The 16078-nt window shown below is 49.1% G+C and overlaps 6 protein-coding genes across 6 annotated transcripts; all 6 read left to right on the forward strand.

Annotated features, from left to right (window-relative positions):
* Positions 1-461: 461 nt before the first annotated feature.
* N7487_000051 (PHO88 family protein) lies at positions 462-1160 on the forward strand (the record flags this gene model as incomplete). The annotated part of the gene is made up of 3 exons (XM_056867800.1): positions 462-478; positions 554-714; positions 775-1160. The coding sequence occupies 3 exons, from the start codon at positions 462-464 to the stop codon at positions 1158-1160; spliced, it is 564 nt and encodes a 187-aa protein (XP_056732584.1).
* Positions 1161-2592: 1432 nt separating this feature from the next.
* gpdA (glyceraldehyde 3-phosphate dehydrogenase GpdA) lies at positions 2593-3855 on the forward strand (the record flags this gene model as incomplete). Its single annotated transcript, XM_056867801.1, has 5 exons — positions 2593-2640; positions 2697-2710; positions 2778-2841; positions 2906-3593; positions 3656-3855. 5 exons carry the CDS (start codon positions 2593-2595, stop codon positions 3853-3855), a joined length of 1014 nt encoding a protein of 337 aa, XP_056732585.1.
* A 1387-nt stretch (positions 3856-5242) lies between these two features.
* hdaA (histone deacetylase hdaA) lies at positions 5243-8294 on the forward strand (the record flags this gene model as incomplete). Its single annotated transcript, XM_056867802.1, has 15 exons — positions 5243-5858; positions 5919-6207; positions 6261-6274; positions 6330-6468; positions 6519-6631; positions 6683-6810; positions 6864-7071; positions 7121-7232; positions 7284-7334; positions 7384-7447; positions 7498-7590; positions 7648-7733; positions 7791-7870; positions 7926-8032; positions 8097-8294. The coding sequence occupies 15 exons, from the start codon at positions 5243-5245 to the stop codon at positions 8292-8294; spliced, it is 2298 nt and encodes a 765-aa protein (XP_056732586.1).
* A 1172-nt stretch (positions 8295-9466) lies between these two features.
* On the forward strand, positions 9467-9940 carry N7487_000054 (putative BYS1 domain protein; the record flags this gene model as incomplete). Its single annotated transcript, XM_056867803.1, has 1 exon — positions 9467-9940. The coding sequence occupies one exon, from the start codon at positions 9467-9469 to the stop codon at positions 9938-9940; it is 474 nt and encodes a 157-aa protein (XP_056732587.1).
* A 522-nt stretch (positions 9941-10462) lies between these two features.
* Positions 10463-14061, forward strand: N7487_000055 (uncharacterized protein; the record flags this gene model as incomplete). The annotated part of the gene is made up of 2 exons (XM_056867804.1): positions 10463-10903; positions 10972-14061. The coding sequence occupies 2 exons, from the start codon at positions 10463-10465 to the stop codon at positions 14059-14061; spliced, it is 3531 nt and encodes a 1176-aa protein (XP_056732588.1).
* Positions 14062-14570: 509 nt separating this feature from the next.
* On the forward strand, positions 14571-15640 carry N7487_000056 (cleavage and polyadenylation specificity factor subunit 5; the record flags this gene model as incomplete). The annotated part of the gene is made up of 4 exons (XM_056867805.1): positions 14571-14611; positions 14686-14937; positions 14997-15244; positions 15309-15640. The coding sequence occupies 4 exons, from the start codon at positions 14571-14573 to the stop codon at positions 15599-15601; spliced, it is 834 nt and encodes a 277-aa protein (XP_056732589.1). The 3' UTR covers positions 15602-15640.
* Between the last annotated feature and the right edge of the window lie 438 nt (positions 15641-16078).

The raw sequence follows: 16078 nt of genomic DNA on the forward strand, positions 1-16078 counted from the left end.
ACATGGTTAGTTGTGGCATGCGAGGAGACCATGACGGAAGCCAGTGCGCCTTCAGCTGGCTGGAGGGAATGGATGCCTCCGGCATCTATGGCTAGGATTCATATATGAAGCTCCTGTAGTTGCCATAATACACACCATTGTGCAGCTTCAAGTTAAAATGCAAGTCCACTGATGTGGTGGTTGCTGACCTTTTGCACAATAAGCTGGTCTGGTTTGAAGCTGGACCATCACAGTTCCCAGCTATGACCAACGGGGAGGTCACATGATCTGTTGCCTCAAAGGTCAGGCGACAAACCCTAACGCCTCAGACGACCAGATGGCGAATAGATAGCGCCGGAATATCATTTTATCCGGATCCCTGACCTTCCAGAAATGCCAGGTGGCCCGCGACTTTCAAGTTTCGTTCGCGTTGTACTCCCCCATACTCAACGATTTCTCCATATCGAATAGTATCCGGCAAAATGGTGTCTCCTCAAATGTATGCTTGATGGAAAAATTTTCTGATTTCAAATACAAACTCTATCGTTTACGGAAACTGACAATGGTCGCACAGTACCAACCTCGCCATCATCTTGGTGATGATGCAGCTGGCCAAGAAGGTTCCTTTTGAGGATCCTCAGGTCCTGATGTTGGTGCGCGGATGCTACATCTTGTCCAATGTCCTCATCCTGGCTGTCCACCTATACACCCAGTTTAAGATCAACCAAAAGAAGGGTATGTCGATCGCGTGCTCTCTCCCCACAATAGCCAAAAACTAACTGCGATACCCTCTAGACATGACAACCCTCAAGTACGTTGAGCCCGCCGCGATGGGTAGCACCGAGGAGCCCAAGCCCGTGACCACCACCAACATGGACTACGACAAGGCTCAGCTGCGCCAGCTGCTCCGCAGCCAGCTTATGGGTGTCGGCATGATGGGTGTGATGCACCTGTACTTCCAGTACACCAACCCCCTCCTCATCCAGTCGATCATCCCCCTCAAGGGCGCCTTCGAGTCCAACCTGGCCAAGATCCACGTCTTCGGAAAGCCCGCTACTGGTGATCTCGCTCGTCCCTTCAAGGCCGCTGGTGGCTTCATGTCCCAGGGTGGACCCAAGAGCGACAAGGCCTCCATTGAGGCTGCCGAGAAGAACTGGCGTGGTGGTGTTAAGGAGGAATAAATGCAAATGCTGGGTTGCTCTAGGCCATCAATTGATATTTCCCCTCATGGGTCATCGATGGCCGATTTGAATGATAGCACGCTGTTCATTTCTCCCCTTTGTACCATAATCCATAATTCATCCTATCAAGTCCAGACCGTCCATCCTTTCTGGGTAAGGTCTGAACTATATTGTTAATCTGTGTGAAATCCCTCTGGTCATGCCATTTCCCCTATATTGTATGATCTAACTCCTGTACAAAAGGACGTTCAGTCATGGCACCTCTCTGGAGATTGCGCCACTGATATGTCGGCTCCGAGATGCATGCTGATATGGCCTGATGAGAGGTCTCATAGATAACCTAGCTCAGGGATTATCCATGAGGTTCATGTAGGGGGTGTTCGTGATTCGTCCATGAGTGCCGTTGAGGCAAAACAAAGGATTGATAATCCAGTCCTCGAGCCCTGGTAGGGCTTCCAAGGTTAGAATATTGGGGACCCCAGTAGTTTAAACCCCTCAAAAGCACGACTAATTCGAATAATTCCCAAACAGAAAAATCCAATAAAACCCCCCCAAAAAAGTCTGCCAGATCCCGTGGTCCCATGTTGAGATACCGGTGACTCCTTTGAGGGCGGGAGCCACCAAGCTATATCACCCATACTCAATCCGTCCACCGCAGGGGTTTGAACAACACGGTTGGCCCGCATAAGTGGAGGAATACAACATGTTATGTACAAAGTAGTTAGAAGGTTAATAAATCAAATGGTTTATATTAATTCTATCATTTTTAACTGGATGATTTTTTTGCCTGCACCTGCTCCATAATACCCAAGGTACATAGCCCTCCAGAGCTGGTATGTCTTGCCCCTCCATATTGCCCCTCCAAAACTACATCATAGTTCTTTTAGTCAACCACCTCGGGAATCATTTCAATTCCGTACCTCAGATTATCGTGATCATCTCCGTTGTACCCGAGTAGACACCGAATAGGCAAAATATTCAAGAGAAAGCTCCGAAGAAGAGTAACAACCCGAGCAGTTGGAGTTTAGTGGATTCCTATTGGTAGACGGGAGCTACCGAGGGGCAGAGGAAGGCCCCAATATCGTGACTCTTCCTGATTTCCCCGGTGTATGAAACCGGAAATGCGTTGCTGGGCAGATGTACGAGCGGCAACAGTCGGGAAATCTAGTTCGGTCTGTGTGCTGTAGAGTGCACGAAAGAGAGAATATGAGAGTCCCCGTCCGTCTCTTCGGTGAGGGGTGATCTGTCCATTGCGTCAGTCATCCATTCATTAATCCTCCCCCTCCCCCAGATCTTCTTTTTTTTTCTTCTCTTCTTTCTCCATCCCAATTCTCCCCTTTCATCAATTACTTCACTATTACAGTAAGTTGATCATCCTCTTATCATCCATCACTTTTTAACACAAGCTAACAGCTTCCAGTAAACCGCAATCATGGTTGTCCAAGTCGGTATCAACGGTTTCGGTCGTATTGGCCGCATTGTAAGTGATTCTCTTCACTGTCACCCCTTCACCTTCACATACTAACAACATCACAGGTCTTCCGCAATGCGTAAGTTGCACACTGAAAGAAGAAAAAAAAAAAAAATCCCGAGAAGCATTCTAACCTATACTTCTAGTATCAACAACCCCGATGTTGAGGTTGTCGCTGTCAACGACCCCTTCATTGAGACTCACTACGCTGTATGTTTCTCCCAAGTTATCTGCTTCCTGATAGCCTGATATTAACCTCCCATCGGTGACATAGGCCTACATGCTCAAGTATGACTCCACCCACGGCCAGTTCAAGGGTGAGATCGAGCACGTTGAGGACGGTCTCATCGTCAACGGCAAGAAGGTTACCTTCTTCGCTGAGCGTGACCCCGCTGCCATCCCCTGGGGCAAGGCCGGTGCCGCCTACATTGTCGAGTCCACCGGTGTCTTCACCACTCAGGAGAAGGCCTCTGCTCACTTGAAGGGTGGTGCTAAGAAGGTCATCATCTCCGCTCCCTCCGCCGATGCCCCCATGTTCGTCATGGGTGTCAACAACAAGTCTTACACCAAGGATGTCAACGTTCTCTCCAACGCCTCTTGCACCACCAACTGCTTGGCTCCTCTCGCCAAGGTCATCAACGACAACTTCGGTATCGTTGAGGGTCTCATGACCACCGTCCACTCCTACACCGCCACCCAGAAGACCGTCGATGCTCCTTCCTCCAAGGACTGGCGTGGTGGCCGTACTGCGGCCCAGAACATTATCCCCTCCTCCACCGGTGCCGCCAAGGCTGTCGGCAAGGTTATCCCCGAGCTCAACGGCAAGCTCACCGGTATGGCCATGCGTGTCCCCACCGCCAACGTCTCCGTTGTCGACCTTACCTGCCGCATCGAGAAGGGTGCTTCCTACGAGGAGATCAAGGCCGTCGTCAAGGCCGCTTCCGAGAACGGCGAGCTCAAGGGTGAGTTACCTTTTTTTCCCCAACAATGTTCACTACAACAACATACTGACAACCCATTTTAGGTATCCTTGGCTACACCGAGGACCAGGTTGTCTCCACCGACCTTAACGGTGATGAGCGCTCCTCCATCTTCGATGCCGCCGCCGGTATCGCCCTTAACTCCAACTTCATCAAGCTTGTCTCCTGGTACGACAACGAGTGGGGTTACTCCCGCCGTGTTGTTGACCTCATCTCCTACATTGCCGGTGTCGATGCCCAGTAGGAATCAGGACAGCGTCCTGGGGTCAGAAGTGTTCTTTAAGGTGCTGGGTACCTTGTCGCACAACCTACGAATATGGGTGCATAAGGGCTCCGCCTTGTAGACAAAAGCAAGATGATAACGTCATTTAATGAAACAAACCATTTCCAATTCATCCTTTCCACAAATTCGCCGTAGGCCATATATATATGTCCCGAGTAGAATGACTCGACATCTATCTCCATATACCGTCAATGTATCAATTCTCAAGGTATTTTCATACTCGTCAAAACTAAGATTTTGCATGCTGCTGATTGAGAGGCCATTGAGGGTGTGTACTGCGTACTGTATGTTTCCAAAGGAGCTACATACATCCACCTGCATATGTAGGTACACCACATGTCATACATGTGGTGCTTTTCACCGGATTCCACAGTCTGTAGTCTATCATTATCCTTATGGCTATATAACAAGAAAAAATAAATTGTCCAAACATATAGAAATGACATATAAAAGCATCGTAGCATGTAGTATGTAGCATATCTCATGATATCATTCATCTAGAGCCAACTGTATGTAAATATCTATGATCGTCAAGTATAGAGGCCGCATGCGGCAGACTTTTTATATATATATATTATTAAAATTAATCTGACAATGTCTATCGATAAGACTTTTATCCATAAGTTACTTCAGTCTGAGAATTCAACAGTTCATCCTACTTTGTACATTGGAAACCTTTCAAGATAGAAACGATAAGCCCTCTAAACTGCGGACGTCGATCAAGTCAACACATGTCAAATGCTCTCACCGCCAATTAATGCATCACGCCAATCCATTCTGAGCGGCGGTCGGGTTGGCGGTGAGCATCAGAATGTCTGGCAATAAGAAAGACTGGCCCAAAAGGGATCCAACATGCACATTGATCCATTCCCATTGTCACTCAGTGCACTTGGCTATTCTGTTTTTCATTTCTACCCACTACATAAAAGTCTGGATTGAATTTCTCTCTGGAAATTATTCATTTGAAGATCACTTTTGTTTCATTACACTCCAGGTGAATTACAGTGTCAGTCCAATCTACGGCAGGAGACGATTGTATACCACCGTATGCTTGGACAAACCACATCACACCTTGGGACATCTTGCAATCTTTGGTGAACATCAAATCATTGGCCAATAACTGGAACATTTGACCGATTGCTCTATTTCACACTTTGCCATCCAAGGTGCATTCGACGGCGTGGACCAGAAGCATTAACCGAATCACCATTAGTCCGATATTAAGCTCTAAGATTGCCACACAAGTTCAAAACCTCTGCTGTGGTAGTACTTGGTAATGAACCAATAAGAGCCAGGTTTGAATTAAATCATAGGGCTTCCCAGGGCTTCCCGTGGCTTCCCTTTCGTGATGGAGGAGGACGGGGATACCGTTATGGGTGATTCCCATACCCTTTCCACCTTGACTGCAAATCCATCTCTCACTGAAGTCCCGCTTCCCACACATATCAGCAACCACCCCACCCCCAATCTTGCTCCTTCCCTCCCCCAATCAGTTCCCACGTCACTATCACCCGGCTCTGAGCTGTCTCAACCTCGGGAGACCATCGCCTCTACTGGAATGGCTCCTCCTGAACGTTTGACTAAGACGAGTGACGGTGATAGTTCTGCTGCTGAACAGTTAAAACGGGATAGCCTAGTCGAACCTGACTCTGATTGGTCTGACGACGAAGTCATGGCTAAATCGGGCCTCCCCCTGGCATCGCTTGCCACAGGTCTTTGCTATGATCATCGCATGCGCTACCACTGTGAGGTTCGTCCACAAAGTGACGTCCACCCAGAGGATCCCAGACGCATCTACTACATTTACAAGGAGCTATGTCGCGCCGGTCTCGTTGACGACCCAGAATCGTCTCGACCTTTGGCGCCCCATACCTTGCAACGGATCCACGCCCGTGATGCAACCGAGGAGGAAGTTACCCTCATCCATAAAGATGCCCACTATGCATTTGTTCGAAGCACGACAGGTATGTCATTGCCACCACCAGAAAAGCCGACCTTGACAGATTTGCTGACTCAATGAATAGATATGCCCAACGAGGTGCTTATTCAGTTGGAGAAAGATCGCGACTCCATCTATTTTAATAATCTGACCTTCGCATCAGCCATTTTGTCTACTGGTGGCGCAATCGAGACGTGCTTGGCCGTCGCCCAGCGTCAGGTGAGAAATGCCATAGCCGTCATTCGTCCACCCGGTCACCATGCTGAGGATGATGCCGCGATGGGATTCTGTCTATTTAACAATGTGTGTGTTGCAGCACGCGTTTGTCAAAATAGACTAGGAGACGCGTGCCGGAAGATTATGATTCTTGACTGGTCAGTATCACACATCACCATTTGGCCACTGCAGCAATACTGACTTGTACTAGGGATGTGCACCATGGTACGCTTAACCCTCAACACGGCATTTGGAAATAATTCCAACTCACATATCATAGGCAACGGTATCCAGAAAGCATTTTACGACGACCCTAATGTTCTTTACATTTCCCTGCATGTCTACCAAGACGGTGGCTTCTACCCTGGAGGCCCTGCAGGAGACTGGGATCACTGTGGCTCAGGCGCCGGAGTCGGAAAGTAAGTTTGTCTTCAAGCACACGAAATGACTAAATTCTCACCCTACTTAGAAATGTCAACATTCCATGGCCCACTCAGGGTATGGGCGATGGTGACTACATGTTCGCCTTCCAGGAAGTGGTTATGCCCATCGCCCAAGAATTCGATCCCGACTTGGTGATTGGTGAGAATGCCCCCATCTCTTTATTTGGTATAAATTTACTGACCATAACAGTCGCTGCTGGGTTTGATGCTGCTGCTGGTGATGTACTGGGTGGCTGCTTTGTCTCGCCAGCTTGCTATGCCCAAATGACCCACTTGCTCATGACTTTGGCCAATGGAAAGGTTGCTGTTTGCTTGGAGGTATGTTGATTGTCTCTTTAAATTGTTGCTTCCTTGATCTGACCTTGAAACAGGGTGGATACAACTTCAAGTCTATCTCGAAGTCGGCTCTGGCTGTGACCAAGACCCTTATGGGAGAACCCCCGGACCGTTTGCTCAGCAGCTCTCCGACTGACTCTGCGGTCGCAGCGGTCCGTCGGGTGAGGAGCATCCAATCCAATTATTGGAGTCGCCTGTACCCCAAGACAACTACTCATCCGGTCTACGGGAATCGTCTTCACGGTAATAATGATAGATTACTCCTACTCGACAGAGCTGATGAATTATCTAGATATCCTCCGCATTCACCAGTCGAACCAGCTGTATGAAAGCTGCAAGCTCACCCCGCTGCACATTTACCGCACCGCCATTTCTAAGTCATTTGACAAGCAAGTTCTTGCAAGGTAAGTTGCACCACTGGATCTCAGTATTCCAAGCTACGACTCACCATCTAGCAGCAAGAACTATCATGAACGTGTGCCGCTTATTGTCATCTTCCACGATCCGTAAGTGTTTCGATACTACGCCTTGAAATGTATGGCTGATAATATGTAGACCTGAGATTGTGGGACAGCCTCATCCCGTGACCAATAAGTTGGAAGCGCATAATGTTTGGATGGTACGTGATCCGAGACAATTGATTGAGATTATCTGCTAACATAACGTAAGGCTGATTCGCTTACGGAGTATGTCAAATGGATTGTGGGTAAGGGCTACGCGGTGATCGATGTCAACGTCCCTAAGCACGTATCTCGGGAAGGAGTAAGTCTTGATGTACACTTCCTCATATGGTCCATCGACTAATTTGGATGGTTTTAGGCCGCGGGTCGATACGAGGGAGATGACGAGGACCGCCCGTCTGCCACCGAAGAGCTTGCTGGGTACTTATGGGACAACTACATCGAGTAAGCTATGGTCAGCCAGGGACATTTGTTATTATTGAGCTGACAAGTTATCAAAAGTGCGAACCAGGCAACCGACATCTTCCTGCTCGGTGTTGGCAACGCTTTTCTCGGCGTGGCGAACTTATTGATAAATAGGGGTACGTTCAGGCCAACCGGGTATCAGGCTGGGTAACTTTGCTAATAGCCGAGTAGAAAACCTTTACAAGCGTGTCAACGGCGTGGTCTCCTTCGTGTCTGAGAACCCAGTCCGCGCGATCGCATCTCACACGCAGACCTGGCTATCGAAGTGGTACCGCGAGGTAAGCCACCCGCAAATTATTTGTTAATGGTATCCTTTTACTCACCCTATTCCTCTTACTCTAGAACTCGATCGTGTTTGTTTCAAACTCACACGGCATTTGGGATATCCAAGACCGACGGCCTTCTAAGCGCTACGGAAAGCTGGTTCATTCCCCGAAATTCGATCTGAACGAGATGCTTGATGAACATAAGGAGGAAGTGTACAAGTGGATCTCCGAGCGCGCTGACCGTGTGGAGGAGGAATCGGATGAAGATTCTTGATCTCTTTGCTGATTCCTGATTGAGGGCCGGCGAATCCGTCGAATTCCCAAGGTTGTGCATGGAGTTATGCGGTCTATTCTTGAAGAATTTCTCCTTTTCATACCCTAGTAATAACATGAAATTATCTTGCCAGTTACTATTTTGGTTATATTAGCTTAAACCGCGAGGGAAATTCCCCAAGTCCCCCGCAGATAAAAATAGGTCAAAAGTATTATAGTAACATGTCTCTCTTCGATCGTTGTTCCAATACCTTCTCGTCCACCGCCACTCGAGAAAGGAAGATGTTAAGATGTCAGATGCAAGCCCCCCACCTCTCGAGGAGTGTGATATCAGCACAGTTTTTGGATTTAGGATTTGAGACATTTGTGACTTCACTGCTGTGACACATCACCAACCATAACTCGGGGTATTAGCGGTCTACATGACAAAGAAATGAGTATGACCTGATTTGAGGCGACTCTCTACATACATACATCGTATAATTAATTTCCTAGTGTGGCGTTGATCTGCATACCGTCCCTGGGATGTAACGATGTCTCACTTTTTACCCCAGAAACCCCAAGCACGGCACCACACGGCTTTAGCCACTTCCATAGTTATGCAAGAAGAACCTTGGAACCCTTGGTTGTTCTATTTCTCTCCACACTTGGCATGCATAATCGGAGAGATCATGTTAATCCGCCATGGTTGGCTTTCGCCTATGAGTGAATACATCCAATGATCGGGTTGGAGCGCTCTGAGACATCGTATCCTTTCCCTACACCCATGGATTCTTTTCATTTCTCGTATCTCCACTAACATCAACCCTAGAAAACTCTTTGACCGTGCAAAATCGGGATTTTGTAAGATTCTACGAACCATATCCTATTTTTGGTCCTGTGATGGATGGCCTGACCGCTGCCTCAGTGGAGAGGGCTTCAATAGGTTAGGTTGGGATGAGATGTCTTGGATTTGATGAGTGAAATCGTCATACTTTCCATTGCCAACACTGCTTTTGGAATCAAATCTATACTCGGATCAAAATGGAATTAGGTATAGGGTGGAAATTCATTATTCAACCCACCAGCAGAGAAACTATATAAGAGGCCTCAAATCCTACCCAAGAGAGACATTCTCATCATTTCAAACGGACTCCATTACTTGATACCAAACCAACTCAATCTACCTCCGAAATGCACTTCTCTACTGCAGTTATTGCCTCTGTTGCCGCTCTGGCACCTCTTGCCAGCGCCGTTGGCAACGCTATCGTGACCAACCAGTGCGACTTCCCAGTCTACCTGTGGTCAGTTGGTGGTAGCGTTGGCCCCAAGCAAACCATCCCAGCAGGTGGCAGCTACACCGAAGCACTGCACCACGACAGTGCCTCCGGTGGCATCTCGCTGAAGATCACCACCGTCGACGACGGTTTGTACAATGGCAGCCCTCAGACCAACTTTGCCTACACTCTGGACCCAGGCACAGTGTGGTACGACCTGTCAGATGTCTTCGGTGACCCATTCTCTGGCAAGTCGATTGTCGTGAAGCCCACAGACACGACTTGCTCGAACATCTGCTGGGCGCAGGGTGTTAACCCCGGTGGCAGCCAGACTAAGAACTGCAACTCGGACACTAGTATCGACCTGAACCTCTGTGCAGCTCAGTGTTAAGCGCCTGGCTCTATATTTATGTGCTAGTTCGATGTAATGGTGGGGGCAGTGTCCACTAGCACGTGTGAATTGACCAGCGGAGCTGCGGGGAAGAGGAAGAGCTTCGACGTGGGACCAGTTAGGACCCTGACATGTTATGTAGCTAGTATGATAATTTTGAAAGAATCTTATATTTGGTATATATATATATATATATTTTTAAAAAAAAGTTCAATGATAGACATGAATAGACACGAGTCTACCTTGTAAGAAATACGCCACTGGTAGTAAGGCGCTTATTAGGGCTACATCACCGCCTCGGTAGAGCAGCTGGGCAGTATTTCCACCAGGCCCAGCTTGATCAACATCGCCGTGTCCCTCAGTTGACTTTACAACATCCTCAACCCCCACCTCCATTTGTTGTATAATCTTACAAATATATCGAAACATATATAAGCGCGTCTCATTTTTGGCATCCCTGGAATTCCCAAGTGCATTGACCTTATCAGTCACGTCATTGGCCTCTCTCCCCTTGGCAACTGAATGCTTCCAAGGTCCTCCTCTACAACACGTCTGTGTCACAAGGGTCTCATTCGCAGCTCAACCCGCCCTTATCCCGATTTGTTGTCACGCATCACTGCGACCAGTCCTCGTTCAGTACGGCCCGTACTTTTACCGATTCTTTCTTCCGTGCATTGGACCCGCCGTTCATCCTCCCATTCAACCATTAACATCACCGCCACACCCCCGATCATGGCTCAAATCGAGCGTATTACAGAGAACTTGGAAAAGCCGGAGCTCGATGATCGTTCTTACCGGGTGATTCGCTTGCCAAACAAGCTTGAGGCCCTCCTAGTCCATGACCCGGACACCGATAAGGCCAGTGCGGCCGTGAATGTCAATGTGGGCAATTTCTCCGATGAAGATGATATGCCAGGAATGGCTCATGCAGTAGAGCATTTGTTGTTCATGGGCACAAAAAAGGTAAATGAACAACCCTACCACCGTCTTCCTAGCCGAGGTCAAATGCTAACCGGGTCTGTGTTGTTTAGTACCCGAAGGAAAATGCATACAATCAGTATCTAGCGTCCCACTCCGGTTCGTCAAATGCCTACACAGCCGCCACCGAAACGAACTACTTCTTTGAAGTGTCCGCCACAGGTGACCCCAGTGCCCCGAAATCCAGTGGAAACAGCACCCCTGCCGAGACAAATGATAACAATGGCGTCGTGGCAAATGGGAATGGCTCAGATGGAAAGTCGCCCCTCTATGGTGCATTGGATCGGTTTGCCCAGTTCTTTGTCGCTCCGCTTTTCCTAGAGTCAACCCTAGAACGGGAGCTGCAGGCGGTGGATTCGGAAAATAAAAAGAACCTTCAAAGTGACCTGTGGCGTTTGATGCAACTGAACAAGTCGCTCTCGAACCCTAAACATCCTTACAGCCACTTCTCGACCGGTAATCTGCAAACTTTGAAAGAAGATCCGCAGAAACGGGGTCTGGAAGTCCGCAGTGAATTCATCCGGTTTTACGAGAAGCATTACTCAGCCAATCGGGCGAAGCTGGTTGTTCTGGGACGGGAGTCTCTGGACACGCTGGAGCAGTGGGTCTCCGAGCTTTTTTCTGATGTCGAGAACAAAAACCTTGCTCAGAACCGCTGGGACGATGTTCAACCCTTCACTGAGAAGGACATGTGCACCCAGGTGTTCGTGAAGCCGGTCATGGATACTCGATCCATGGATATGTACTTCCCCTTCATTGATGAGGAGGATTTGCATGACACCCAGCCTAGCCGGTATATCAGCCATCTCATTGGCCATGAGGGCCCCGGCAGTGTTCTTTCTTACCTCAAGGCCAAGGGGTGGGCCAATGGCCTATCTGCAGGCGCCATGCCTGTCTGCGCTGGGTCAGCCTTTTTCACTATCTCGGTGCGCCTGACCCCCGAGGGTCTAAAGCAATACCAGGAAGTCGCAAACGTTGTCTTCGAGTATATCGCTATGATCAAGCAACGCGAGCCTGAGCAATGGATCTTCGACGAGATGAAGAATCTTGCCGAGGTCGATTTCCGGTTCAAGCAGAAGACTCCGGCTAGTCGGTTCACCAGCCGTTTGAGCAGCGTTATGCAGAAGTCACTGCCTAGTGAATGGCTTCTGAGCGGGTCTTTGTTGAGACGATTTGACTCTGACCTGATCAAGAAGGCGCTGAGCTATCTGCGGGCCGACAACTTCCGCCTGGTCATTGTGTCCCAGGAGTTCCCGGGTACATGGGACCAGAAGGAGAAGTGGTACGGTACCGAATACAAAGTCGAGAAGATCCCACAGGAGTTCTTGGGCGGTCTTCAGAAGGCTCTGGAGTCGACTGAGGCTACCCGTACTTCCAACGTGCACATGCCTCACAAGAACGAGTTTGTGCCGACCAGACTCTCGGTGGAAAAGAAGGAGGTTGCCGCGCCAGCCAATACCCCGAAACTGATTCGCCATGACGACCGGGTGCGCCTGTGGTTCAAGAAGGATGACCGCTTCTGGGTGCCCAAGGCCACGGTCGAAGTAACGCTCCGTAATCCTTTGGTGTGGGCTACACCTGCCAATCTCATCAAAACAAAGCTGTACAGCGAGCTGGTGCGAGATTCGCTAGATGAATACTCCTACGACGCCGAACTTGCCGGCTTGGACTACCATCTCTCGGCGAACATTTTGGGCTTGGATATTTCCGTTAGCGGTTACAACGACAAGATGTCCGTTCTTTTGGATAAAGTACTCAATACCATGCGGGGACTAGTTATCAACCAGGATCGCTTCCACATTATCAAAGAACGCTTGACGCGGGCCTTCCGCAACGCCGAGTACCAGCAGCCTTACTACCAGGTCGGTGATTACACTCGCTATCTCCTTGCCGAGCGCAGCTGGGTCAACGAGCAGTATCTTGAGGAGCTAGAGCATGTTGAGTGTGATGACGTGGTCAACTTCTTCCCCCAATTGCTGGAGCAGACCCACATCGAAGTCCTGGCCCATGGAAACCTGTACAAGGAGGATGCCCTGCGTATGACGGACTCTATTGAAAAGACCTTGGGAGGCCGTCCTCTGCCTCCGTCGCAATGGTACTTGCGCCGCAACATGACCTTGCCGCCCGGTGCCAACTATGTCTACCCCCGATCTCTCAAGGATCCAGCTAACGTCAACCACTGCATTGAGTATTACCTCTATATTGGACTCTTCTCCGATGACGTTTTGCGGTCGAAGCTTCAGTTGTTTGCACAGCTGACCGACGAACCTGCATTCGACCAGTTGCGCAGCAAGGAACAGCTCGGATATGTAGTGTGGAGTGGCGCACGTTACAACGCCACCACCCTGGGCTATCGGGTCATTATCCAAAGTGAGCGCACGGCCCAGTACCTCGAATCGCGCATTGAGACCTTCCTCCGCGAGTTCGGCCCTATCCTTGAGAAGATGCCCGAGGAAGAATTCGAGGGTCACAAGCGCAGTGTCGTGAACAAGCGCCTGGAGAAACTCAAGAACTTAAGCTCTGAGACTGGCCGGTACTGGTCGCATGTCGGGTCGGAGTACTTTGATTTCCTGCAGCACGAGACCGACGCGGCCAATGTGCGCACCTTGACCAAGGCGGATCTTGTTGCATTCTACCGGCAATACATCGACCCCTCTTCGGCAACACGTGCCAAGCTCGCCATCCACATGAACGCCCAGTCCGGCACGCAGGTTGAGGCACCCAAAGCGGCCGAACAGAGAACACGCCTTGTCGAAGTGGTTACTAAGCACCTCGCAGCTGCTGACTTAACCGTGGATTCTCCCCGCCTCGCAACAGCCTTCGATGAGGTTGACGCGACAACGGCAGACAAGTCCCAGGTTATCTTTGCTGTGAAGAACTTCCTGGCGAGTGAGAACGGCCTGTCAGAGCAGAAGATCGAGCCTGTCATTGAGACACTGGAGGAGAAGCTCAGTTCTCAGTTGAAGGAGCTAGGTCTTGGCTCTAACAGTGACACTAAAGGTGCGGCTAATGGCAATGGCGAGGCCCCCAAAGCTGTCGTTATCACCGATGTGCCGACCTTCAAGGCACGTTTGCCTGTTAGCACTGGCCCTGTTCCCGTCACGGATTTGAGCGAGTATGAGGATTTTGATGCCAAGCTATAAATGGTTTAGTATACATGTGGAGCGGGTCTGGTGTTGGGCTGGATGGTTGCATGAATCCGAGAGTTGAGGTGTTTGTCAATTGGATGATATAGTGAAGTTCCAGAGATGGACAATAATCAAACAAATTACACTCAGACAAGTTTTGATATAGTGTTCCCAGCTCGGGAAGACTCGAAAGAAAAATGATGTTCCCCCATCAGGAAGAAGACACCTGCTCGATGCTGGCAAGACCTTATTAGGATTAGGGTTTCTAGTATCTATATTTATATGCAATGATGCTGATTTGCTGGCCATGTAACGTTATATTAAACGTTATAGTAGAAGATTGCCCAAATATATATACCAAAGTGTTCGGACCATTATTATCGTCCTCCATACATACCCGTCCACGGGTAGACAGCCCGCATACGTTAGAAGGCGGTCAACACCGATAAGCGATAAGCGATATAGGAGCTTGGAGCTGCCGTCCTCGGATTCCTGGTCACAATAACAACTAACGCCCTGTCAACATGACTACTACTACGCAGGATATCCCTGTCAGTGGGCTTCCGTAAGTATTGATCTAAAATACTTGATTTGGCAATTCGATTTTCGAAGAGAGCGACCTGACTCGATGACTTCTAGGCCCATTGTCCCGAAGGACTTCACGGCACAGCAGCCGGAGACTATCCGCCTGTACCCCCTGTCGAACTACACCTTTGGCACCAAGGAGACACAACCCGAAGAAGATCCTTCGGTTCTGGCACGACTAAAGCGCCTCGAAGAACACTATGGGCTGCATGGAATGCGACGCACTTGCGAGGGAATCCTGGTGTGCCATGAGCACAACCATCCCCATGTGCTGATGCTGCAGATTGCTAATGCATTCTTTAAGCTGTAAGTTCTCTATAGTTTATTTGCGCCGATTCACAAATCCACGGCTAACAGGTTTTCAGGCCCGGTGATTATCTGCACCACGAGGACGATGAAATTGAAGGTTTCAAGAAACGACTGAATGAGCGCCTCGCACCTGTGGGATCTCAGTTCTCCGGCGAAGGTGTTAACGATGACTGGGAAATCAGCGACACACTTGCGCAATGGTGGCGACCTAACTTTGAGACTTTTATGTACCCGTTCCTTCCTGGGCATGTCACGCGCCCCAAGGAGTGCAAGAAGTTGTACTTCATTCGCCTCCCAAAGAAGAGTGAGCTCTACCCCAACTATGAGGTCTTTCCTATTAACATTGCTGACATGTCCGATTTTTATAGAGGTTCTCTCGGTCCCCAAGAACATGAAACTTCTCGCCGTGCCGCTATTCGAGCTGTATGATAACACTGCTCGCTATGGCCCTCAACTTTCTGCCATCCCGCATCTTCTATCTCGATACAACTTTGAGATGGTCGATGAGAACGACAACATTGTTGCTGTGACTCCTGGCACCCCGCTGCCGCCTGGTTACACTATCCCTACCCGGGTTCTTGTTAATGGTGGTGCAGATGATGGACAGGACACCGGTATGACTGGCGTCGAGGAGGGAATGAAGATCGAATCTCATCAGTAGTGGGGAGTGATTCCAAGAACAATGAAACGCTGACCAGGGTTACTTTGAGCCTGAGCACCGAGTGTCCCCGGGTCAAGGTTCCTTACTGGCAGCGATGATGAACAAGATACGGTTTCTGACTGGCATTGAGGACGGGATTCACCAATAATGGGATTCTTTTCGAGACCCCGAGAGAGAGAGAGAAAAAAAAAAGGAAAAAAAAGCCACAAAAAAAAAATCTCCTCATTGAAAATGCAATGGATCCAGCCAGTCAAATCAATTTTACGCTTCTAATGATCACATATTTTTAATAATGTCGTAGTTCGGCCCATATTGCTTATATTGCTTATATTGCTTATATTGCCTATATTGCTTATATTGCCCCCCTCCTGAAACATTCATATACAAAGTACAAAGTACGGAGTAGATAGGTTCACGAGGGAAAGTGAGTGGCTGGGGTTTCTTCGGACAATCAGGGGCATGAGATGAGATAAGATC

This window comes from Penicillium crustosum (assembly GCF_028827405.1).
Source record: "Penicillium crustosum strain IBT 35664 chromosome Unknown utg000001l_segment0_segment0, whole genome shotgun sequence".
Classification (NCBI taxonomy): Eukaryota; Fungi; Ascomycota; class Eurotiomycetes; order Eurotiales; family Aspergillaceae; genus Penicillium; species Penicillium crustosum.